General features: G+C 46.8%; 1 protein-coding gene across 1 annotated transcript in view; it reads left to right on the plus strand.

Moving 5' to 3' along the window:
• Window positions 1-9358: 9358 nt before the first annotated feature.
• Window positions 9359-26873, plus strand: part of EPHA5 (EPH receptor A5) — a 409399-nt gene continuing 391884 nt past the window's right edge. The window contains exons 1-3 of the mRNA XM_084859796.1: window positions 9359-9377; window positions 10029-10207; window positions 10275-10785. Coding sequence (XP_084715922.1) covers window positions 9359-9377; window positions 10029-10207; window positions 10275-10785 — 709 coding nt within the window. The remainder of the gene's footprint in view (window positions 9378-10028; window positions 10208-10274; window positions 10786-26873) is intronic.

A 26873-nucleotide genomic window follows, 5' to 3' on the forward strand; every position in this document is an offset into this window, starting at 1 on the left:
TGCCAGCAAGGTGATGCTCAAAATCCTACAAGCTAGGCTTCAGCAGTATGCGAACCGAGAACTACAGGAAGTACAAACTGGGTTTCGAAGAGGCAGAGGAACTAGAGATCAAATCGCCAACGTTCGCTGGATCATGGAGAAAGCAAGAGAATTCCAGAAAAACATCTATTTCTGCTTCATTGACTACGGTAAAGCCTTTGATTGTGTGGATCACAACAAACTGTGGCAAATTCTTAAAGTGATGGGAGTACCAGACCACCTTACCTGTCTCCTGAGAAACCTGTACGAGGGTCAAGAAGCAACAGTAAGAACCAGACATGGAACAACCGATTGGTTCAAAATTGGGAAAGGAGTACGACAAGGCTGCCTATTGTCACCCTGCTTATTTAACTTATATGCAGAGTACATCATGAGAAACGCCGGGTTGGATGAATCACAGGTTGGAATTAAGATTGCTGGGAGAATTATCAACAACCTCCGATATGCAGACGATACCACCCTAATGGCAGAAAGTGAAGAGGATCTAAAGAGCCTCTTGTTGAGGGTGAAAGAGGAGAGTGCAAAAGCTGGTTTGAAACTCAACATTAAAAAAACGAAGATCATGGCATCTGGCCCCATCACGTCCTGGCATATAGAATGGGAGGAAATGGAAGCAGTGACAGATTTTACTTTCTTGGGCTCCAAGATCACTGCAGACGGTGACTGTAGCCATGAAATTAAAAGACACTTGCTCCTTGGGAGGAAAGCTATGGCAAACCTAGACAGCATAGTAAGAAGCAGAGACATCACCATGCCGACAAAGGTCCGTCTAATCAAAGCTATGATTTTCCCAGTAGTAATGTATGGCTGTGAGAGCTGGACTATAAGGAAGGCTGAGCGCCGAAGAATTGATGCTTTCGAACTGTGGTGCTGGAGAAGACTCTCACGAGTAACCCTGGACTGCAAGGAGGTCAAATCAGTCCTAAAGGAAATCAACCCTGAGTGCTCATTGGAAGGACAGATACTGAAGCTGAAGCTCAAATATTTTGGCCACCTAATGCGAAGAGAAAACTCTCTGAAAAAGACCCTGATGCTGGGAAAGACCGAAGGCAAAAGGAGAAGGCGACGGCAGAGGATGAGATGGCTAGATAGCATCACCGATGCAATGAATATGAACTTGAGCACACTCCGGGAGAGAGCGCAGGACAGGAAGGCCTGGCGTGCTATGGTCCATGGGGTCACGAAGAGTCAGACACGACTGAACGACTGAACAACAACAAGTGCTATGCCCTTCCAAAGAAGGGGCAGTGATTGAAGCGGGCTTGTTAAAAAACATAAAGTCACAGTGGGCAGGTCTGTGCAACCCTATTTTTAAACCTGAACAAGTAGGAAAAGGGGGTTTGGGGTGGTGGTGGATATACACATACACATCTTGCATCCCCCAGATGCTTTATTCTAAAGATTTAAAATCTGTCCCATAATGTTTTTTTGAGCGAGAGGGTAAATCAAAGATTAATAGTGCAATTCTATGCATATCTAACCAGAAGTAAGCCCATTGGGTTGGATCCAGACTTTGTCATGCTTAGAGTAGATCCATTGACATCAATGGGACAAGTAAGTCATGTCTACCTTAAGTCCCATCATTCCTAATGGGTCTACTCTAAGCATGGCTAAATCTGGATCCAACCCATTGAGTTCAATGGAACTTATTCCCAAATAAATGTGCTGAAGAATCAGTGAAATGATTTGCAGAAACAATGTTGGGAGGGCATTTCACAACACCATTTTTCTTCAAACTAGGTCAATTTCATATTTATGTATTTTTGGTCAAATTACTGTTTCTCTCCAGCGCTCATGCAGACACACATAATTAGCCCAGTCAAGCTTCTTTGGAACTGCATTCACCCTGTGTTGATCAGACATTCCTGCAGTATTGTGCTCAAGAAAAACGAGTACCGCTTCCCCAGTGGCACAGTTGTTCATGTTTAAAAGGCTTTTAAGAAATAATGTCCTGAACAAACGTTTAATTGGAGATACATGCAAGACACTTGAATTTTATTTTTGAAAGATGGACAGTCCACCTGAAAGATAGGGGGAGGCCGAGGGATGAATGAGAAATCAGCACTGGAATGAAGGAAAGGAGAGACGGAGTTCAGCTTGCAGTAAAAACGGCAGCCCTACACTGACTTCTGTTTCTCTGTCCATCTGTCAGGGACCCTGGGATGCAAAGGCAGAAGAAGATGGAGCCGCCTTCCCCAGTTGGCAGCCCGCCACTTGCAATGAAGACTCCTGGTATAGTTGTGGCTGACAGCCCATTCTCTAGGACCCAGCAGCTGCCCTGCAGAGTCTTGCAGCGGTGCCTTGGGAGCAGAGCTCAGGAGAACTAATGAGTGCGGAGAGAGAGGGAGACAGAGTGGAGGCTGAGAGTGGAGAAACTGAACCCCAGACTTCTGTTCTTCTACCATTTGATGGAATTCATGAACTGTGTCTTTTCAATACCATGGGGATCCTTTTAAAAATTTAATATTGATCCTTTTATCATTACCTCTGCAAACAGAACAGGATTATAGGGCATCTCTATACCTACAGTTTACTGCACATTCATGACTGGCCACTCACGGAAGTTTGCGGGTCCATTGCACGACGTCGTAACCCTCCAGTGATTTTCCCACCATTTCCCCCTGCCTATCCCATGTTATCCCCAAATGGGAAAAATGCAGTATTTTTTCAGCCCACGCAACAGGAGCCTGCCCGTGTACTTCTCCCATAGTGCGAAAAACCCACTTTGTTTGGGGTTGTTGGGGGTGCGGTCATGACGACAACGACAGTGATGTTGGGGTCGTGGGCATGTCAGTATACTGACCTGCCAGCTTGCCACCATGCTGTGACTAAATGCAATGCACCAACATTTGCTCCCAACATCGGCTGCTTATTCTACAACACAGAATGGCCACCATGCCAGCAATTAGCTGGGAAACCGATGCCTGTGGGGGCAGGGTTCGGATGGTTCAGTGGTGGTTGCAATCCACCTACATTGCATGTCAATCACAACCAAACCACCAGTAATCTGCGAAGGGAGGGAAAGGGGCAGGAACCAGGAAGGAAATTTCACATTGCCTCTAGTGTATGTAATGGCTTTTCATGAAAAAGTTGCCATCCCATGAAAAGGTAAGGAATGGAATATAATGACATAGAAACAACTGTATAAAGGAGCCCGATCTAATCCAACGATGAAACCGGATGGAGAGAGCCCCGGTATTGATGTGGGTTTCTGCCCCCATGTGATGAACCCCATAATCTAATCACCCAATGCTGTGCATGGTTAGTCAGAAGTAAATTCAACTCAGTTCAGTGGGCTTAATCCCAGGCATATAGGCTGTCAGCTAATTACATATGCCTGTGCTGCCCTCAGCCAGTGTTCGGTAAATTGTGTTGACTACAGAGCAGAGGGAAGCAAGGTGAGCGCCAACACTCTCTCCCTGCCTCTGTGTTTCTCTTTCTCTTGCACATACTGGAGAAAAGCAAAGCATTCAAAATGAACTCCCAGAGTGGGTAAAATGCCTCTGTCAGAAGCCAAATGTTGTGATTAGGGCTGTGCACCGCCTTGTCAGGAAGCCCGAATAACGAGGCGAAGTGAGTTTATTCGGAGCAAAATCATCATGATACGAGGCGGGTCAGAGCACTACCGAGGCACCCCGGGGTGAAGCCCCCCCCCCTCATGAAGCACCTCTGTTGCCTCATATATTTGGAGCTCTACTTAATGCTTGAGCAGTCCAGACAGGCTGTCTCCAAAATGTATCAACTTCAGAAAGCTCAAATGGAGGGGCGGGAGGGGGAAGGCGAGTGCAGGAGGAGGAGGAAGTGTGCTTTGGTGAACAGGAACTCTCTGCCAGAACCGATGCCAGCAGTCTCCAATCAGAGAGAGTGGTGGAGGAAGGGGGAATATATACTTTGGCAAAAGGCTGCGTTCAGTTATTGCGCTAGCTGTGTCTTTGGGAGAGGTCTGGTGTATGGGTAGATGATCGTATGTGCGTGTGTGTGTGTGCATTCCTTGGAGTCGTTCCTTCAGTTTATTCGATTTTGTTTGCCATTAGGCTTTCCTAAATATTTAAATTAAAAGGGATCAGCTTGGTTGTAGTGGGATCCTTCCCTCACTCCTTGCTCATCTGTCCACTTTTGGTACGGTGTCTTTGCAGCACCCCTTCCAGCCGCCTTCTGCTGTTTCTACCTCCAACTCGTTTGTTATTTGTATTAAATATATTCATCTTTTCTTTCCATATTTTTTCAAACTAACATAGCTTTTCCTCGCTCGTTGATTCTATGCTCCCCCCTCCCCCACCATTCCCATGTTTGTTTATTTATGTCACTTGGACTCCGGAAAAGGCTGCGTTTGTTGTTTAAGGTCGGCCTTCACTTCTGCTTTCTCCATTCTATTTCCTTGTCGTTTTTGTCAGTCAACTCTGTGTCTTTTAGATTTTTACAAACCCAGTCTTATTTCGATTTTTAAAAGCAAACATTGACTTCTGGGAATGTTCCTCTAAAGTCATATTCAAGCATTTAGTCTTTTCTTTCTTTCTAAATTCTTAAAGAAAGGCATAGCAGCCTATGTGTGTAGCGTTTGGTCCCCTGCCCCCTCCTCTGCTGAAGTGAACCATCTGTGTCTTCTCTGTGTTGATCCTCCCCAAACAGAAAATAAAGGTTAAAAAAAAAAAATTGTTCGATTTGGCGCTTATCGCCTGCGCTGTCATCCAATATTTCTTAAAGCTGCCCTGCCTTCCATAAAAGAACTTGAAATATAAAACAAGAAATTAAAGACACCTGTCATTCGCCTAGGTATTTCCGCTTTTCTTCTTTAGCTCTTGTGTGTCTGCATGCGTGTGCGTGCCAGGTTGTTGTTCCCCCAACACTATACATCCAAATTTCAAGACAGGGTGGAAAAAGACACAAGGTGTCTATATTAATTACCTTCTTATTGCAACAACACTCCACTGTGTGGCAAAGCAATCCAGCGCAATATGAAGCGTCTTCGGGGTGCTGGCCGGGGCAGAGGTGGGCGAGGTGCTGCTGTCAGTAGCAGCACCATTGGGCCAGCTGTCTGTCCCCCAGTCCAGATAGTGTGTCCCGGTGCAGTGGGGCAGCAGAGCACGGCAGCCAGCTGCAGTGCTCGGAGGTCACTGTTCGAGGAGGCTGGCGCGGGCAGGTGCTGTAGCCACGCTCTTGCCCAAGGCGGAGCAGCATCTCCTCCTGCAGTGGGAGAGGGCAGGCCGCTGATGGATGTTGGGTCAGAGGTGTCTGGCGTCCTCAGCGTGGGGGAGGGCGAGGAGGGGGAGATCCTCCGGAGTGGGTTGGAGGAGGAGCAACAGGCAGAGGCTCCACACCTGACCCCTCTTCCGTTGTTCCCCCCACTCGTGTGGTGCGCCCCCAGACCGAGGGCGGGCAGTCTGCGTCTCCTCCTCCCTGGAACGTCCAGGCAGCATTGTGTGGGACCACGTGGAGGTGGGAGCGGATCCCAGCACGGCCGTGTGCCGCCACTGCGAGGCGTCTCGGAGCAGGGGAAACAGCCCGGGCACCACCGCACCGGCAGCCTGCTCCTGCACGTAAGGAGGCGGCACCAATCGCTCTTGCTAGCGGAAGGGCCCCCCCCCTCCCAGCAGGCCGGCAGCCGGGGCAAGCAGAAGGATGGTAGAGCCTCCAGCAAGCTGTCCGTCTCTCACCCCCGAGAGGCTTAGGCAGGCCACCACGGAGGAGATGGGGTGGGGGATGTATGGGTCCACCGGGTGGAGGTTTCCAGCGTTCAAAAAACAGTGGCCCTTCTGGGCTAGGCACTGACCGTGTTCATTCAAGATAATTCACAATCCTCATTTAGTGTGTGCTAGAAATAAACAAAAGCAGATAAAAAAAACCCTTCCAGCCTGCCTGCCAAGTAATTTGTGTATTCAGCCATTGAGAGGCTGAGCTGTCTGAATGAGGGTTGTTTTGCACTTCAAAGAAACCTGCAGCAGAGACTAGGGATAGTGACCTCTGCTTCAGCACAGTATCCCTCCTGAGTTTGGTCTGTGTTTCTGAGAATATCAAATTCAACTTGCGCCTAGCACACAAGCCAGTGGGCCAAACAGCCTGGACTTCGGCGGGTGGGATGCCCTCAAGGGGGGCTGGGAGGGGCCCGGGTGTCATGCATGCCTGTGGAAACAAGGAGAAGTTGCTTTGAGAGTTTCTGTGGAAAACATCAGATTTTAACTCCACCTAGCACAAAAACCACTTGGCCGAAGTGTCTGAAATTTTGTTGATTGCCTCCTCTCCAGGGGGGTGGAGAGCTTCCCAAAGGTCATGCCTGTACGTAAAAATGAAAAAAGTTATGACCATTTGTGTTTTCCCATGCAAATTCAATGGGAAAACGCCCCAAACGGGCGATCCGGATATCCGAATCTCACTTCGGATTTAGATCCAAGTAGAAGTGCAGGGAGTTTGAATCGATCCAAGGTGGATAGGGGTCACTTAAGAGGATCCGAAGCGCCATCTGAAGTGGGTCGGGGGGTCTGTGCACAGCCCTAATTGTGAGCTAATCTAAGTGTAATGTTATATCTGCAACAGAGTCAGTGGCATGAGAATGTATATGATAATTTTATTCCCTCCCCCTTTCCCCCTCTTTATTTTTATTTAGGTATTATTATTTCATGGTATTTCATGTTATTTTTTGTTTGTGTGTTTTGTTTCACTGTCTTTTGTCACGGCTAAATTGCTAAAGGTGGAAAAATAAAAAAATCCTACAAAAAATCTGTTGGCTGTTCATCAGGGGAGGGAGAAGAGAACACCATTCATGAGAACACCAGTTAGATCAAAATGTTTAAAACGGACAGACAGGATTAGCAGTTACAGCCTGAGATGTGCGATAGCTTATCCTGTGCTAGAGCTATTAAGCACACAGAGGTATCTTCTTTGAATCAGAGTCCCAGAAAAGAAAAAAAAAACTTCAACAAATTAATATCTGCTATTATGCTGAGTTTTAATATGTTGGTTTAACTCTGGAACTTCTTGTATTAACTGCTTTGTATTAACTGCCTTGTATTAACTGCTGCCTGTTAAGTTTAGACTTTTCTAAACTTAAGTTTAGACTTTCTCTGATTTAAAACGTTGGAGGAGCAATCCTATGGGGATAGGCTGCTGCCTCCAAACTCGGAGTCAACCGCCTATCCAATGCACGGCAGGAGGAGCGTGGAGCGAATCCTCTCCTCCATGCTCCAGCCGCCCTGCATTTGCGGCTAGATGGCTGATTTCAGCTGTCTAGCTGCGGGACCTCGGAGTGCGGGTGGGGAGGTTAGACGACGCATAGGAAGCATCGTACCAGCACTTCTGCACTCCTTGCCCCCGGGAACGCCCCCTTTTGCCCTGCTCCGCACTGCTCTTCCATGTGCAGAGCCTGGGGACGATTTGTGCTGCCAATGAGGAGGCGGGGGTGGGGGTGGGTAGGTGGTTCCCGGAATCCGACCAATCTTATGGCTGTGTAGCTGCTGTCCAGCGGCCATAGGACTGGGCCCTAAAAATATTAGTGCTGCTATATGGAACGGTATTCATGTGGATTTTGTAATTTTGAACTGTTTTAATCCATTTTTATATTGCTCAGAGAGTGGGGTGACTGATAAATAGAATTAATGGATATTAATATGTAATATTAATTAATATAATTATTTCCCCCCTCTTCCCTCCCTATTCCTTTTCCCCCTGGCTGTTTGTCATTTCCTAGATTGTAAGCCAGTGGGCAGGGAGGGTCTTCTTTTATTGATTATTTGTAAGCTGCTCCAGGAGCCTTTTTGGGTGAGGAGCAGGATAAAAAATATAAATAAATAAAATAAATAAAAACATGGAAAGAGGTGTTGAAGATTGATGACAAATTCATATATGCAAGTGGTCATTTGCTAAGAAAGTCCAACATGGTCACATTTGATTTCAAAAGAGGAAACTTCTAAAAAAAAAAAAATTACAAGTGAGGGGGAAAGGCTGGTTGAAAGGGAAAGTGAAGAGGGCCAAATGTCATTAGAACACTTGGAGGTTATTTAAAATGACAATAATAGAAGTTCAGCTATTTATTTTATGTATGTATATGTATTACATTTCTATACCACCCAACAACTGAAGCTCTCTGGCCGGTTCATAATAATTAAAACCAAGAACTACAACACAATGAAAAGTTTAAAACTATAGTATATATTTATAAGAAAAACAATAACCAAATAAAACCTAGCAGCAGTACAAGGATTTAAAATACAGTAGGAGATTTAAAACAACAGAAACAAAGACTAAAATGGCTGAGAAAATAAAGTATTCACTTAGCGCCAAAAAGAGCACAGTATAGGCACCAGGCAAGCCTCTCTGGGGAGCTCATTCCACAACTGAGGTGCCACAGGAGAAATGGCCCTTTTCTTAGTAGCTCCCCATCTACTTTGGTGGGGGCTTCCAGAGAAGGACAACTGAAGACTATCTGAGGTATATATGGGAGGAGACGATTCTTCAGGTAACTTGGATGTAAGTTGTTTAGGGATTTGAATGTTACTACCAGCACTTTGAATCGGGTCCAGACATGGACTGGCAGCCAGTGTGGATGGAAAAGTCCTGGTGTAATACGGTCACACTGGCTGGTCCCCGTTAACTATCTTGCTGCCCTATTTTGGACCAGCTGAAGTTTCCGGACCATTTTCAAAGCAGCCCCACATATAACACATTGCAGTAATCCAGACAAGAAGTTATCAGAGCATGGATCACTGCAGCTAGGCTATCTCTGTCCAGAGAAGGACGTAGTTAGTATACCAGCCTAAGCTGATAAAAAGTGCTCTGTGCCAGTGAGTTCCCCTGTGCCTCAAGTGACAGTTCTGGGTCCAAGAGCACCTGGTCCTTCAGGGGGAGTGCAACAGGGTTAACGTCACATAGTCAGGCAGATAAACCACCCATTAACAGTATCTCTGTCTTGTCTGGTTTGACTCTCAGTTTATTGGCCCTCATCCAGTCCATTACTGCACCCAGCTAGAATGTATACTGCAGGGGCTTCATCACACGGAACTTTTATCCTGCGATTGGGATTGCTCCTTCACGGAAGTTTGCGGGCTCTTTACATGACGCCGTGACCCTGCTGTGGCCCATGACCCTCCTGCACTAAATGCCCTTTGTTCCATTTTTAAATAGATCGCAGATAATGAGCTATGTTGTATTCCGCTTCAGTTTCCTCCCTGAAGTGCAAGGAGCAAGATCAATGAAAGATAATGGAAGATTCAGATACGGGGAGAAGGCTGGGGGGAGGAAGCACGTGTAAAGGGAGTTGTTGTGATCCTGCATTTAAAAGGGAAGCAGAAAGCCCTGTTTTAAATGCAGATTTTAGGCTGGTGTAGAGATGCCCCAGATCAGGAAAGGTACCGTACCAAGAGGATGCCAGACAGTGTGGTTAGTGAATAGAGTCAAGTATAAAAGGCAAGAAAGGCCACGTGCGTCCAGAGGTCTTCCGGGCAATGAAGACGGTTGGCACAAACAGAGCTTTGCTCCACAGCACACCTGGCTTCTGCTTGAAGTGTTGTTTTGTTTTAAATACACACACAGGGTTCTGCTCTGCTTTGTAATGATTTCCAGAGGAGAGCCATGTGGGTCTATTCCAGAAAAACAACAAAGAATCTTGTGGCACCTTAAAAACTAATAAATTCATTTTGACATTAGCTTTCATGGACTAGAGCCCACTTCATCAGAGTATTATGGAGAATTTCAGGCGTATGTCCAGGACCCATGGCGGGGCGATGAGGGAAGAATTGTGAACTGCGAGGTCAGAAGAACGACGTGAAATGCAAATGCAGGAAGCGACAATCACATTATCAACAGTGGTCATTCACAGTACAATTGTTGCTGACAACACAAACACCCGGGCACTAAGCCAATTAACCCATGCAGTGCAGTTTTTCGAATTATTATTATTAAAGGCGCAATCCTATGCAGGCTTAGACAGGAAGCAGCTCTACGTGCTGGCTGGGGTATGCTGGTCGTTGTAGGGCTTTTTTCTGTCTACGCCTGCATAGGATTGCGACCTTCTAAATCCTTTATTCTGGATCAAGCGCCTTTGGATGAACGTATCTGCATCTGGGGGCGGTCGCGGGGAGAGGCTGGGTTGATCCTAACACCGACCCGCTGTCCAGGGTCGCAGGCCGTTTTGAACACGCTGGAGCGCGATCCCAGCGGGCAAGACGAGGCTGCCCCCGTTTTCGGGCTCAGGCAGCCGCCCCCGCTGCGCGCGGAACCAGCTCCCCCTCGCCCCCGCCTCTTAGCCGCGGGGGGCGGGGCGCCCGTGGGAGCGGGCGGGGCGTGGGCGGGGCCTCCCCGACCGTGGCTCCTCCCAGCATTGCTGGTGGCTGCGCGCGGCGGCCAGAAGCAGCGGCGCCGCAGAAGCAGAAGCGGCGGCGGGAGCTGGCGGCGCTGCGGGGCTGCTGCTGCTGGAGGAGGAGGAGGAGCGCCGCTCGCCCCACCGGGTCCGCCGCTCCGTCCCTGGCGCTCGAGGGGCTCCTGGCGGCCGCGAGCGGGCCGGGGGGGCGAGCGGGAGCGGCGGCAGGGCTCCGAGGAGGACCCGCAGCGGCGGCGGCGGCGGCGTCCCCGCCGAGACGCGGGCGCCCGCGGAGCCGCCGCCGCCTCTCCACGGAGCCGAGCGCCAGCGGAGCGCGGGGATGCGGGGCGCCCGCCGCCCGCCGCCGCTGGCGGGGCTGTGGCGGCCGCTGCTGCTGCTGCTGCTGCCGCCCGGCGGGGCGCTCCGCAGCGGGCTGGGCAGCGCGGCCGGGAGCGAAGGTGAGCGAGCGAGGGAGCGCGCGGCTGCGGCGGGACGGGCGCCGGGCGGAGGCGGCTCGGTGCGTCTCTGCAGCCAGCCGGTGGGATCCGCCGCCGAGGCGCCCCCGGCTCGTTCCGCGCTTCCCCCGGGCGCCCTCGCCCCAGGGTCCCCCAGGCGGGGGCGGGCTGCGTGTGGGGCAGGAAGGCAGGAGACGCCCGCCGCTGCCGCCTCCGCCCTCGGCCCTGCGTTCTGCCCCCTTTCCGGGGCTTTAGTGGGGCGGGGGGGGGGAGATGCTGAGGCTCCAGTCTATCTGAAAAGGGCACCGCCGCCCCCGTCCGAACTGAGAGCCGCCCCCTCCCCGAGTCTTTGACGTGTGGCCACTTTCCGCGGTCCCTCACTCTGCACCTGCTCAGTGGTACCTTCTCCATCAGCTTGGGGCCCCGCCGCAGCTCGGGCCCCGCTGTTGTTCGTGTGACGCCTTGGCGGCCATCCAGCTTTGCCCTTCTCTCGTCCCCCCGCTGCCCCTTAGACCGCTCTGTCAGCCAGATGCCCAAGGGCCTTTCCACCGGGCTTAGGTACCCTCTCCTGTCTTGCCTTGACAGGGTGAGTAGGACCGGCACGTTTTCCTTTCCTTTCCTGTTTTAAGAAATGTACTTGCCTGGCTTCGGTTGCCCCCTGATGGGTAGGAGCTTTTCCCCAACACTGTTCTCTGAGGCCAGCAAACGCTTCGCCTGTTTCCAGGGCGCCATGTAAGGCTGCTGTTAAAACGGAAGCATAGGAGCAGGGTCAGTTAAGAAAGTTGGCGGAACCTTTTGGCAGGCTGGGCGGGCTGATTCTCCTAATCTCCTTGTGCAAGTATATGAGTGAAAAGGGGGTTCTTCGGTGCAACTTGTGATTGTGCACTTAGTGCAGTAGTTTTCAGTGCAGAGTACGGGGGCAAAAGGGGGGTCTCGAGTTGGGTGTCTGGGTGTCTGCTTCGTAATAGCTGAGGCTACCTAGGAAGCAATCCCCCCCCCCCCGGTTTCACTAGTTTACACCATTCAGGTGGCCGCAGCAGTGCCAGCGGCTTTCCTCTGCTTCTGTGGTCTGTCGAGTTGGCTTTTAGTCTTATTTGGGTTGGCAGCTTCACATTTTTTTTTGAAAAGGTAGGGGTTGGGGGAGAAGAGAAGTGATTCAGTATGGAGTTATGGATTTTGGACTCGTGGAGCGTAGAGGATTATTCTGGGCAAAGTAGCACCTTCCCTAGGATGATAAGAGGCCCTGATGCGGACCCCAGCGGAGCTTTGCATGAAGCGAGGGAGTTGCCTGCCTGCCTGCCCATCCCTCCCTCTTGATGTTGACTTGAATGCAGTGCATGTGTCTGAGTCAGTGACTACAGCTGGGAGCTCTTCTCGGACTGGGTGATATAAAGGTCTGTACTATCCAGAGCATGTCATCTTCCCAACTCTGATCAGCTGAATGCCTCTTTACCCCTCCCCAAAGTGTAGGGGTGTGTGTGTATGGGGGGGGGGAGTTCTATCTAAAACTGGAAGTGTCCCTATCATTCCTGCCCATGGTTTTGATGAAGGCCATGGGAGTGGCTTAAAGAGGATGCAGTGGCCCATTGATACCTTGTTGAACATTGAACAATAACTATAAAATGACTTTCTTTGGAGAGTGCTGGTGTATGAAAGCACATGTATTGTACTTGAGCTGTAGCCTGTAAGCACTAAAGCCGTGCCCACCAATTCTGGCTTTGATAGCAGCTTTGCTCCAAATTCTAGCATTGAGAGTCCTGAAAGGGACTGAACCGACAGGTGGGGGGGGGCAGGGGGGAGAGCTGCAGAAACCTCTGAGCCTGGGCTGAAGGGACCAACCTATTGCTGTAATCCAAGAGAGGACAATTCTTATCTCTTTCTAATACTCGCTAATTCCTGAGATGATCGCCTCTCCCCTTTTCTCTCAATGAAATGCAAATATGGTGAGATCTGATGGGGGAAAAACAGGGCTGAAACAACTGTTACTGAGTTTTGCAGCGTAAAGACTAGATATTCTATTGGTCTCTAACAGTGTTGTTATTTTTAAAGCCAAAATGTAAAGACTACCAACTATGGAAAGCCTTAACTAAGTTTTCCAATTTTTAAAGATGATGATATGATGTTAGGTGTGGTCTTGTTATACGGTATGACTTGATATTCAAAGCTTAAATTTCAATAAGTTGCACCAGGTGAAAGAAAGTGAAAATGAAGGTTTCCAGCCAATTGCCCTGAGGGAAAAGGTTTAAAAATCTAAAGAACTCAAGTTTTTTTAAAAATAAAGTTGTGCAACATCTTCTTGAAGGTTCCACTTGTTCATTATCCTCCCTCCTAAAAGAATTGCCACTTTTCAGGATTCCAGCCAGCCATTCTCTCCTAGCAAAGCGTTCCACCCCCAGGTGTTCTTTTTGTTTTTGTTTTCTGTCACTCTGTCACTTTCTGTGGCTACTGAGCATGTACAATCCTCTTTGGGCTGTTTTTTAGGTTTTTGTCCACTTCATTTTAATTTTTTTTTTTTTAAGATTGTAATTCTGCAAACCTCAGGTTCCCCTGAGAGCTGATACCACTCCCCTGTTGGCCCTGTTTTGGCTGTAGTCCTGTTGGCACTCAACACTCTTATGTTATTAGAAGGAGTGATGAAGTTATAATGGCTAGTAGCCTGATTATATGTGTATTATGTGGAAGCAAGTCTCCCACAGAATTCAGAATTGCACAGAAGAATTCAGTGCAATTTACTCACAAGTAAGGATGCATAGGATGGTTGCATCAATAATTTAGAATTACTTTGTCCATATTTTTATTGGTATGTGACTCAAGTATTTGATAAGTCATGGAGTAACTTATTATTTCTGTGTTTGAATCATATCATTTGGATTACTGAAAAGATAACATCAGGCATTTCTAACACATAGCAGACTAAATTCACCCTGTACTATGTTTACCAGTGATGTGCACTGATATAACACTCAAGGAATGATAGAGTTGGGGTTTCCTCTTGGAAATTCTTGGAATCGTCTTACTGATGAGAATGGCTGGTAAATTCTGTTGGAATCTTGATCAGGATAGCTGTGGGGTAGCTGGCCATTCTTCAGGGACAAGCTCCTCTGTTTTTGTTTTCTGTGTGGTCAACGTTCCAATCTCCAGATGTCTATGGTGGAGCAATGCTGTAATTATGATTTGCCAGTTCAGAGATTACACCAAAGAATAGTTATCACAGACCATGGTTTATGATTCTGGTTTGATAGTAAGTTGCAAACTATGGTTTGCCAAAACAGACACCATGCCAAACCATGGTGAAAGCTTCCTTAACTTTGGTTTGCTGTGATGTGTGTGTTAAGTCAGAGACAAGCAGAGGTTCCAGATGGGCAGTGATGTATATTCTTAAGCACACGCTTTTATTGAGAAAATTGGCACTCCTAGAAAGAGGAACCGAGGAATGCAAATTATAGTTCCAAACTGATTGTATTTATACTGTGACAGAGAGCCAGTATTCAAATGATGTAATTTTGCTCTGTGCAGCTCCTTTCAGCGACAGGTATGGCGTCATGGGCACCTTTTTCTGTTTAGATGGAAATCTTAAGACTTCTTCCCTTGGGGAAATATTGTTTGTTAATAGCAACTCTCCAGTCAAAAAGGCCCATGTTATCCAGAGTTGTGTGTGCAACATACTGTAGACTGAAGTTTCTGTGTGTTCATCATGATACTGTGTTAACTGAAAGTCTCATCTCTGGGAAATGCTCAAAACTACTGTAACAGACAATTTTGCTGAATCATTTGTTGGGGCCCAGCATGCTGAAGCCCATAGATTTTAGTTATGTGAAGCCTTTTCAGTTATGCCATCTTAGCATTTAATTAGTGGGGCAAAATGACATTAATCCTGGTCACATCCTACAAAGTCAACATATGTGGTGCAGGAATGACTGACTTTGCGAAACTGAGCAGATTGTTGACTTGAAATGGCATAGTGAAATTTGGAAGAAGGCAGGGGAAGGTTGGAAAATAGCTGATGGATTAGACAGCTAGAGACAGGACTGATGTATATGCTGTGCTTTGCTGCCCCTTTTCAACAGGCTGTATTCTTGTCCTTTTTAGGAAGGACAAGGCATTTGGGCCACTTCTGAATGAGGTTTAGAAGTGGACCTGGGTTTATTTGCAAATGGTTAGTTGGTGCCATTTGGGAGTTTATTTGTAAACAAACATTATTTGATGAGCACTTTACACAGTGGGGTAGCTTGGCCAATTATGGCTGAACAGCTCTGTCTTTGAAAGTGATTTACCCTGGAGAGAACCCGCCCCCATTAATTGTCAGCAGTGTGCTTTTTCTGTGGGCCTTTTGCAATGGCCAGCGGGTCAGTTTTCCAAAGTGTAGCCATCCTCCTTCCAATATGTTCAATAGAACTTAGAAGTCCTTGAGGTGGTTCTTCAGGCTAGTTGAAAAATGTAAACAACTCTTTTTCCAGATTCAATTCTTTTTTTAAACCGTGGGACTGATCTAGTCCAAAATAAGAGTGTCTGTATCCCATTGATTTCAATGAGATGGCACATTCTTAACTTTCTCTCTTTGAAATGAATGGGTCTTGAAAGCACTAAAGGACCTTTGCTGCATACTTAGAGCAGACTTGTTTATTTTTATGGAGTTTAATTAGGCCACAAATCTTCAACCACGTAACTTTGTAAGAGTGCTAGCAATTCTTTTTCAAGACCTCATAATTAGAATTTTATGTTGCGTTGTATAACATATATGGCCTATCAGTGTTGCATCTGAGTGAATGTAGAGGGTTTGGTTCTGGATAGCAAGACTGCTATACGTTAGGTTGCCTACTCTTCAGAACATGGGTAGATCAGCAGTGACAAAAAGCATTTAAAGAAATTATGTTGATAGCAGTAGTAAAGATGTTCAGAAACAGTATAAGGTTGAAATAGGTTTTGATGAGCACTGTAATGACATCAGTTATGTACTTTTACTGGTCAACACCTGGCTTTTTTTGTACTTTTACTGGTCAACACCTGTTTTTTTTTTTTTACTGGTTAAGACCTGGGGGTTGTACTGCTAGGAATATTGTGGATGGACTGATTTTAGCATGTTCATTTTTATTGCTTGCATTGTAACTTTTAGGCTTGCCTGGGAATATGCCCATTGAACTCACTGGAACTTACTGATTGGGTATAAATGTATAGAATTACATTGTTTATGTGGCACTTTGCCTGTATCAAACACTGTGTTTAAAAGCCTTGAAAGCAGTATTGACTATTGAAAGCCTTCAGTATACAGAAGGTAGAATATTTTAAAATAATAAACTAGTGAAACACTGTGCCCGAGGGGTCCAGTTTCAGATGTCGCATTGCCATGTATTTTCTGTTCTCTGCCCCAAATTGGTGAGGCGGCCAAGCTGTTGCTTGCACTTCAAATGGAGAATTAGGCTCTAAATCAGCCTTCTCCAACCTGGTGCTCCTCAGATGCGTTGGTCTGTTCCCATCATCCCCAGCCAGCACACCCAGTGTCTGGGGATGATGGCAATTATAGTCCAACACATCTAGAAAGGGTACAAGGTTGGAGAAGGCCGATGTAAATGTGCATGCTACAAATACTTATTTAAAATATTTCTAGGCCATCTTTCAGGGCAGAAGTTTTCATTGCGATATTTTTGTGCTCAACAGAGATATCACTGTCTCCATGAATTGAGCCATCATTATAGTGGCTCTGTTCATGGTCTGGAAGATCAGAAACAAGGTGTGGATTGTGCACTCCCTTCTCTCCAATCCTCTTGCCATGCTCTCTTTAGCAGTAGCCAAACGTTAAGCATGGCAACTATGGTTAGCGCTTGCCCTCCAAACCAGAAACCATGGTTAGAAGTGGGATTCCAAACTAATTATAGTTTTCCAATTTAGATGTTGCGGTGAGCTGTGATTAGCGCGAAACAGCAAATGGTGGGGAGGAGGGTGTGCCTGTGTTTGAGTCTCCAAATTATGGTTTGAACTCGAAATGTAGAGTTCTGTCTTGAACATGCACACCAACCTCATTCTGATAGACATCTCCAAGGCAGGAGCTGGAGATTACTCAAGGTCCTTTATGCATCAACTCCCCCCTTCCAGGTCCCAGATCAAATGCCTTGGTATTCCTGAGTGGTTGGGCCATGTGGGGAGACAAACCCTCTCAGTGCAGGTCTTGGTCAGAAACCTCAATCACACGCGCCCCATCCAAATTAGAAGAAGAAAATACATGTATTATTTTTAAAGGCTTTTACAGACACAGAAGAACAGAGGATACATTTAAACAGAAAACAACGCTTTAACTATCTGATCTGCACACACTCCAAACTTACTCCCACACAGCAGTCCCTGGGGAATGCCTCACGAGCCATCACCTCCTTGTTGGGAAGGGAGCCAGGGTACAGAACAATGCCACATCTGCCTACCAACGGACTCCAAGTCTCAAAGGAGCGGGGGCTCCCCAAACTTTTACCAGGGCTAGCCATAGGAGGAGGGCAAGGTAATGGCCCACTTGCTCAGGCTGGAACAAGAAAGGGACCAGCCGTTAATTCAGAGAAAGGTTCTTGGCCCAGTTCCAACAAGCCAACTCTTGAAGAGCCTTGCTAGAAGAAAACAGGTGTGGGGAGACAGCCCCATGTCACAGCATCACCATCTAGCCTGCATCTTTATCCCACTTCTCTGGAAACAGATGTGGGTGATGAGCTGATACTCCAAAAATGAAATGTGGCATTGTGTCCTTAATGTGAGTACAAGCTTCACTTGGATATTTCAGTGTTGAGTAGGGATGTCAGAGAATTCCGCCATGGATCTCGGTGAGGCTGAATGCCAATGCATTCGGCCCCCCGAAATCTGTGGCGGAAGGAAGCCCCCCGCCCCCCCACCCAGCGAAAGGCGTGCAAAACAGAGCACCTACCTGCTGCCGTTCACGCTGCTTTGTGAATGGCAGATGCAGCCGCCATTCACTTCTTCATTATAGCTGTGATAGGCTACGTAAATAATTACGTAGCCTATCACAGCTAACGCACGGATGTCATTTGCATCTGCGGCCGCCATTTAAATAATTATGTAGCCTATCACAGCTAACGCAGGGATGCCATTTGCGTCCCTGCAGAGGCCGTGATAGGCTACGTAAATATTTACGTATCCTATCATGGCAAAAAAAAAGGGAATGCAAATGGCGGCCGCCGTAGCTGCTGCCATTTGCGTTCCTTTTTTTTTTGCAGTGATAGGCTACGTAAATATTTACGTAGCCTATCACGGCAAAATACAGGGACGCAAGGCCACCATTTGTGTCCCTGGGCAGGCTGCCCAGCGGCTGGATGTCCGGCTGCCCAGCGGCTGGATGTCCGGCTGCCCAGCGGGTGCCGGCTGCGGGTGGCCTTGGCTGGTGGCTCTGCGGAGTCGCTGCGGAGCGGAGCTGGCCGGGGAGAATTTCGGGGGGAGGGACGGAGTGCCTCCCCCCCCCCGGCGAATGTCACCCTTCGAAAAGGTAAGGGACTTTCATACATCCCTAGTGTTGAGTGAGATTATCACTTCATCACAAGCACTCTGAAAACTGAACGAGTGAGTTCAGCCGAAGGCTTCACTTCACTCAGCTCATTAGCACCAAGCTTCCAGCGAACAGAATTACTGGTTGGTGATCACCTTTGGAAACCTGTGGTCCAGTGTTCTGTTTTCAACAGCAGCTAATGTAATGCTTGAGGCAAGTCTGCATTTCAGCAGGGCATGAAGGCAAGAGCCCTTCCCTGTTTGACCCTGATTCCTGTACCTGGTATTCAAGGGTACACTGCCTCTGAATAGGGAGGCTCCATTTAGCTGTCATAGGGAATAGCTCAATCCATTGCACATTAATGTGTCCAGTCCATTTTTAGAAGCCCTCTAAGCCAGTGGCCGTCACCACATCCTGTGCCAGTGAATTCCATCAGTTGATGAAGACTTTTCTTTTGTCCTGAACTGACTGCCCCTAAGTTTTAGTATTACATTCGAAGAATTTCTCTTGCTCCACACCATTCCTAGTTTTATAAACCTCTTCCATGTGCCCCTGTTGTCTTTTTTTTTTTTTTTTTCCTAAACGAAAATGCCCTAAGTGCACTGAGAGCCAGTGTGATGTAACGGATAGAGTGTTGGAATGGGAGTCGGGAGATCTGGGTTGTAGTCCCCACTTGGCCATGGAAGCTCACTGGGTGACTTTGGCCCATCACGGACTCTCAGCCCAGCCTACCTCACAGGGTTGTTGTTATGAGGCTAAAATGGAGAGGAGGATAAGCATTCTGCCTTGGGTTCCTTAAGGAGGAAAAAAGTCGGGATATAAATCTAATAAATAATCAATGAAATAAGTAGCAAAGCCCAGCTGTCCCCGTCTTGGTGCCCTCTAGACATGTGGGAGTACAACTCTTAGCATCCCCCAGTCAACATGGTTGGCTGGTGGATGATGGGAGTTGTAGTCCCACATATCTGCAGGGCACCTGGAGGAGAAGGCTGCTGTAGCCTTCCCTGTTTTCCTTTGAAGATGTCCCCCTGTCGGTGTCTTCCCCTCCTGCTCAGGCACACTCAAAATTTCAGTCCTAATTAGAACTGGCCTTTTTTGTTATCACGCTTGTCTATAATGTACCACTGGGAAAAAAATGGCTTTCCTTGAATTGCCCAATATTGGCTCTTTTCATTGACCGGAGTAAAGTTACTACTGTGACTGCTGTTGTGTTCCCCCCACCCCTTGCAGCAATGCACTGAGAATACTTTTAGGGGGCCAAAGGAGACTGGGGTATGAACTGCATAAATGCAATTAACATGCATATATTTCTTGTTATGATAATGCCCACTATAGAGAAGCCTGATTAGCCCCCAGACCATGGTGATGTTTAACTCTCTCCCTGCCACAGTTCTGACAAAGATGGCCTGTCTCAGCTTGCTAATTGCAGTTACACTGGAGGCTTCCCTGTGGAAATGCAAAGAGCAACTTGAGAGAGTGGTCAGGACTGTGGCAGAGAGAGAGAGAGAGAAAGTTAAACATGTAGCCCCTCTCTGTGGCTGGCTGCTATTAACATGGCAAAAACTTGCATGTTAATTGCATTCCTGCAATTTGTTAATTGCATGTTAATGTTAATATTAATGTTGTTAATATTAAGTGGTAAATTGCACGTTAATGCAGTCGTTAATTGCATTCCTGCAGTTGCAATTCCTGCAATTTCCATAGTCATACACTTGCATGTTAATTGCATCCCTGCAATTTGTCATGAGTGCTCCAGCCTTTAGTTGAGGTTGTAATGTCATAATCAAACCGGGTCCTTCCTCCCCCCCCCCCCCCGCCCCTTTCTGGAAAAGGAAGCCACAGAGATGGACAGAGTAAGTACGGTTCCTGTGAAGTCTGGCTCTTCTCTTTTCCTTAGCACTATCTTTTATTCTGCTGCAGACAAAAGGGCACTAGAATAGAATAGTCTACTTTCTACACATCTTGTTTTCTGAACATCCACTGAGCATTATTGTCCAGACTACCATGGTTTCTGTAGGCTAAGAAGCTAAAGAAAATAAGAAAGTTAAGAAAATAATCATTTCTGTATTTAAGCTGCTGTAGTTTTCCCATTATTTATTTAAAAAAAAATGTGAATTCATGTCTTTCAACTGTTTGCAACATGAGTGGCATAACTTAAAAAAAAAGATATACGTACTTTGCTACATTTTACTTATGTTTTTAAAGAATCAGCAATCTGAGCATACCAGCGAGGAAGTGAGCCCCATGAAACTCAGTGGGATTTACTTCTCAGTGAATGTATTTAGTTTTAAGATTTTTTAAAAAAAGATTCTAAAATTAACCCATATGTCAATCAGGTGACGCATAAAAGAAATAACTGCAAACAAAATTTATCCTTCTAAAAACTAATAAAGGAAAAGTGTGTGGGGTGGGGGAAGAGATAAAAGTGGTTCCCAGATATGATGCAATGTAAACGTTGAGCAATTAAAGCTAATGTAGATGCGCTGTTAGGCTGCACTCCTGTGCACACCTACGCAAGAGTTACTTCTGTTGAACTTAGTGGGGCTTACTTCTGAGTAGACATACATAGGATTATGCTAGTCGTTACTCCTTGTTTCAGTGGTATGATCAGAGCAAAGGCTTGAATGTCTCAGGGCGCAATCCTGTCGGGATACCCATCAGCCTGTGAACCGCTGATAGGTATCCTAAGCAGAGTGGGAGGAGCGCAGAGGCGATCTTTGCCTTTGCACTTCTCCTGCTGTGCATTTTTGCTAGATGGGCGTTTTTGCCTGCCTAGCTAGGGTTCTGCAGAAGGAGAGGGAAGGAGGCTGGGGAGAGTTCATATTCCTGCTTCCCCACCCCCCTCCCCACCCACAGAACTGCCTCATTTCCCTCCTTGCCAAGGCTACTTTTGTGAGCTTGGAGAGCCAGCCACTTCCTCTGCGAGGGAGAGGGGGTGGGGAGGTCGGACTCCTGGGTCTGAGGTTGGAGTGCTGTCTCCAACCTCGGATCCAGGAATCCCAACTATCCTATGGCCCCCGTCTCATGTCCACCTCTTCCATTCTTAAGATGCATATTTATATGGGTTTTTCTTTTTGTGTTATTTAAAATTGCATAGGAGGGCGGTAAGAGTAATACAAGTGCAGACACTCCAGAGACTTCTTATTGATACTGCTGTCTTGGTGGAGAGTGTGCTGCCGTGAGATAGCCTCCATCAAATATATTGAGTTATATCCATATATTTATGATCATTCAGGGTCTTTTCATATATTACATATGGCAAACCCAGCTTTCCACTGGGTATACAACTGGCCTGGGATGTAGCCAGTCCTCATTTTCTGACAAGTGTTACCCCAGTTGGATATATATGCTTGCCTATATTTGAACATGGCAGACTTTGGTGCGGGCTTTTACATGCCTTAGACATAATGCATGGAGAGGCCCTCAAGCAGAAGTTGTTGCTTTTTTTAACATCCAGGACTGTACTGATACCTTGCGTAGCTGGGTTGTAGGTTTTTGATAAGTCCTGTGTTCAGGTTAGGGCCTCTGGTTAGAAGCTATACCAGTGGGCAGAACCTAATTCTGGCTGAGGGCCAAATTCCATTTTGGAGAAGCTTCCAGGGGCCACATTCCAGTTGTGGGGAAGGCAAAAAGGCAGGGGTCAAAATCCCCAAGGTACCAGCATATCTTGGTATCTGTAATGAAGCTGTAGGAGAGGCATTTCACCCTTTTAGGATGAGGAAAAGACTGTGTAAAACCCAGAAGCCACAAAAGATTGATGGTTGGGGAAAAGGCGCAGGGATGGGGGTGGAGCCTTCTGGGGAACCCGAGGAGGGCAGGATTTGGCCCTTGGGCCTGGGTTTCTGCACCTCTGAACTATCCAGTATGTTGAATCTCTTTTAAGACCAAAATGTAACACACAAACTTCGTTTGTGGTCTTCCTTGCCATGAGAGCTGGTGTGGTGCCTCAACAGCACAAGCTTATGCATGTTTAATAATCGGAAGCAACTTATGATGTCTTCAGCAGGGCTTACTCCCGTGTTACGGATTGCAGCTCTAGAGCACGAGTTGTGATCAGGAAGTCCCTGGGCCAAATGCTGGCTGTAGGAAGGCCATGCTGTCTCGGCCTTAGCCGCCCTGTGAGCACGCCCTCCCCATGTGCAATATGTGGATGATGCTGTTCTCTCTGGCAGAGTTAATTTATGGAAAAAGAGGGTGTCATGAAAGCACTTCTTGCTCCTGCCCTAAGTGTGTTAAGAGACAACTGCAGGGGCTCTTGAAATTACAGAGTTGAGCCTGGGGTTCCCAGCGTTGGTACAAGGGGACCTCGCTCCCCTTGTTTCAGTGGTGGGTCCTGATCCCACCTCCTGGGCTGAAGCAGGTCCCACTTCTGTGACCGCTAAATGGTGAAAGAGGTGGAACAGGCTAGTCAACTCCTTGCATGGCTCCCCAAGGCCGGCATCCACAGCTAAAGACGAGGCCGTATATGGAGTCAGACCGCTGGTGCTTCTACCGGCTGGCTAGCACTTGCTCTCCAAGGGCCTAGGCAGGGCTCCTGGCCATCTCGGTAGGCCTGCGATTCTTTGAGCTGGAGATTCCAGGGATCCAACCTCTTTCGCTGTCCCTAATAAAAGCTCTAAATGCAGTTGGGCCAGCTCTGTGCAGCCCTGCATGGCAGGCCGGGTGTTAGGCTCCGTGTGTGTTGTAGAGGAGGGTAGGAGATCAGTCTGCGTTAATATTCCTTGCAAATTGAACCCGTCTCTCTCCCTGCCTCAATGATCTGGTAGCCATTTGAGTGTATCGAAAGTAAGCTTTCAACAGCTTGAGCAGTACAGTGGAATAAGGAACTCAAAGTCCCCAGCAGCCGTTGCTGCAAGCCTTTGAGTCTGGTGCTGTGAAAGCTTAAGCGGAGTAGGAGTTCATGCCACCAGGGCGAACCCTGTTCAGTGGGACTAGTGTTATGGTGCTGTAATGGTTTTAAATATGGCTGGCTGGGGAATGCTGGGAATTGTAGGACTTCTTCTGTCTAAACATGCATAGGATTGCACCCTGAGTAGCATAAAAGTATAATAAATAACACTGAAATAAGCATGGGTTGTTATTGCTCCTCTCCCCTCTGCCCCCAACCGCTCCTCTAGTGAGATTGGTGTGGAGTAATCGGAAATTTGGAATGCAAACTTCTGAACTGAGGATGTACAGTTAAAATATGTCCTTGTCATTTCTCTTGGTGGAGCCGGGGAGGCTATTTTAAAACAAGTCTTACATTATTGGTGTCATAATGGCATAAAAAACAGAACTTAAATAGTGCTTCGAATCATATGTGGCTTCAGCATCGCCTCAACTTCAAGCGATTATTTTCAGCAGTGACACATTTCTGCAGACAAAGGAATCTTATCATAGCAATAGTTACTGGCAAGCCTAAGTGCATTACATGGCACATCGGTGACACAGCAGTTTGGCCTTCCCCAACCAAGCAGCCCCTGGATGTGTTGGGCTACAACTCCCATAATCCCCTGCCAATGGGCATACTGGCTGGGGATGAAGAGGGTTGTAGTCCAGTATATATAGAGGGTGCCTGGTTGAGGAAGGCTGCTGGAACTGGATATGTCAGTCGCTATTGGCAAGTCAAGATTCCATTAGAGAAACTGAGGCTTACTGTGAGAAATGGAGCAGTTAATCTTCCTCTTCTGCCTCCCCCTCAAAGAGTTAACCTAGCTGTAGGTTGTACCTTCAATGTGCCTTTCTAATTTCTTGAGACTGAAGTTAAGACAGGATGTAATTGACGTATCCAAGCTAGGAAATGTGAGCTTGGGAGACAATCCTACATGGAACACTGCCATATTCCCAGGGCTCAGGGCATAGTCTGGAGACACATGAGGCAGCCACCTTGCTGAAGCTAAGCAGGTCTGGGCCTGGTCAGTGCTTGGAGGGGGAACCACATGTAGCCACCTTGAATTCCACAATTCAAGGTGGGGTGTAAGTGTAATAAATTCAAATAAAATAAAGAATATTCAATTGCATTTTGGGCAAGGTCAGGGCAAAAGTTGCCAGCGCTTGAGTAATGCTGTTATTTTCATTGGCAAGTAACAACAACAATCAAAACGGAAGCAAACACTCAAATCAATTCCTCCTCCCAGCCCTGATTTTCATCCATGTGCTTGAGCAGGGACCTGCAATGAGAGGCTGTAGCTGCCATGCCGTGGAGTTAACTTCCCATTTAAAGAATGGAAGACAAAGTCCTTATTAATGACAATTTGGGGGAGTGAGGCTGGATTCCGTATAGCTAGTTGTTGGGTAGAGTGTCTCCAAGGAAAAGAAATGTATTTCTTTGTTTTCCCCTGAGACAAATCTTAACTTGAGATTTCTCAAGAGAAACAGGAAGGAAACTGAGCTTCAGAAAGGTGAACAACTGTTTCCATGACATGGATGGATCTTTCAACATTTTCCACATATTGTACTTGAGTCCCGTCTCCTGGGGCTCTTGTAAAACTTTATTTGGCTTTGCACACAGGCCTCATCTGTGGCAGGTCTGGGAGCATCTTCACCAGAAATGGGCTGTATTAATTTTTAGCAGAGGGAGCTGAGCTGTTTCCCCCATGCATGCAAAGGATCTGGGCTTTTGACTGAGCATGCACCGATCATTGGATCATGACATATATTGGTTTTGTTAAAAGGGACAGAGTACGTTAACCTTGTTCACACGTCTGCATTGAAACTTCTAAATATGCGAATGACTCTGCAGTGTTTGCTTTCAAGGTTCAGGGTTTGAAGGAAGCTAGAGTTGTTCTAGGATGGGTTTGCAACGAGAAAAGAGAGCTGGGCTTGAAGATTAGGCTGGTTGGATTCACATAGAATGTTGGCGATATGGATGAGGCCCTTGGCTTCAACCCACTCTGCCTAGGCCTGCTCATATTTCAGAACCTTGTCAGAAGTTGCTCGAATGCTTCCATTCTTTTCCATATGACCATGAGGCCTAGAATCTTGTTGAATCTGTGTCAGACATCAGAGTATGCATGAGTATGATGACCCTGCAGAGGCTTGGTAAAAACTCTTGTTCAAAGTATTACCCTTTCTTTGAGGTGAGTATGAGACAGAACTGCATGTTATTAAAAATGCAAATATTAGTTTAATAAAATACAAATAAAAGCAGTCATTACAATGACAGGTAATGGATTTTTTTTGGTTCTGCTATCTACATCACTGTGCAAAATAGTGAGGCTTATTTGAGAAAAGCCTGGGAAATTAGAGCATGAATTCATTTCTCACATCATAGCTGTCCTCCTGGCATAAGAAGATTTCATAAGTTCAGCTGGTGAAAATAATCTCTGTAGGGTTTTGAGGGCCAGGCTTAACTTCCTACATGACTATTTCCTCCATATAGAAATTTGCATGTGCTCTCTGGGTACATATGCCAACATGTTATGTTGTGAGGTGGACATATGTGTATTCCCTGCATGTACATGTCTCCGCATGCCACAGGGAGGTGCCATGCTCATGTGACAAAACACAAGCTCATTGCACGTAATGGTGTACACCAGTTCCCCCCAACCCGGTGCCCTCCAGATGGGTTGGACTACAACTCCCATCATCCTCAACCAGCATGGCCAAAGCTGATATTCTTGTGTAGAGTTCTGAAGAGTTCCTTTTTTTGCAGTCCTGATTTAGTAGCGTGTGTGTGCTCAGGGAAAATATTTTGTGATGTAGATCTATTTAGCGAGCTAGAAATTAACAGCCAGTTAGGTAGGTGCATTGGATCAGGCTTAAGGACATGAGGGGAGTTCACAAGTACATCTGCATTCACTCTTCTCATTGGTGCACAGTGTTTACAAAATCATATCATTTTCATCTATGACTTTGCCAATGTCTTAATGCAACTTCAGAGGAGCTGTTGACTGTGAACGCAGCAGGCTCCGGTATATTTGTGAAACCAACTTCTGCAAGTTCAGGGCTCTGCATGTTGATGTAGCAGCTCTGGCTCCTGGAAGGAAACACAAACATTGCTGCATTCCCAAGACTAGAGATGGATTCACCTTCAATTCCTGCCTTTAAGTTGAGGCTTAACTTCTCCCTTTTAAACAGTATGAAAAATCCCGAGTAGGTCATAAATCTTATTTTGGAATCTACCAACTCCATGGGATTTAATGGGTATATTTTGTTTTGGATGCCATAGCTAAAAGAATTTCTTATTCAGGACTGGAGTAAAAAAACAACCTGCATCAGTATAATTCAAACTTTCTCTCCCCCCCCCCCAAAGCTGAAAAATGGTTGCAAGGTGACGAGCTCTGAACAGGAGCACAGCAGCATTTTTTATGGGTCCCCACTTGTTAAATATGAAAGCCTTGTTGAATGGATTAGAGTAGACCTGATCTCTTGCTTTTAAAACATCTGAAGAGCTCAGGCTAGGTTAGTCTTTTTTGTGTCACTTTCCCCCCTGCCCTTTTTCTAGTTTAATAGTATGCATGACATAATTAGATAATTGCATTCTTAAAAAAATAAAAAAGGATGTCAGGGGCATTTGATTACCTGAATGTCTGGCAGAGTGTTTTTCCACTGCAATTTCATCTGTTTCAAAATGGAAAAGAAATCCTTTCTTCTCTCCCCCTGCTTTTCCATCCAGCCGAACTCATCTGTTAAG

Source organism: Heloderma suspectum, chromosome 5 (assembly GCF_057233095.1).
Source record: "Heloderma suspectum isolate Gila_16-S chromosome 5, 16-S_ref, whole genome shotgun sequence".
Classification (NCBI taxonomy): Eukaryota; Metazoa; Chordata; class Lepidosauria; order Squamata; family Helodermatidae; genus Heloderma; species Heloderma suspectum.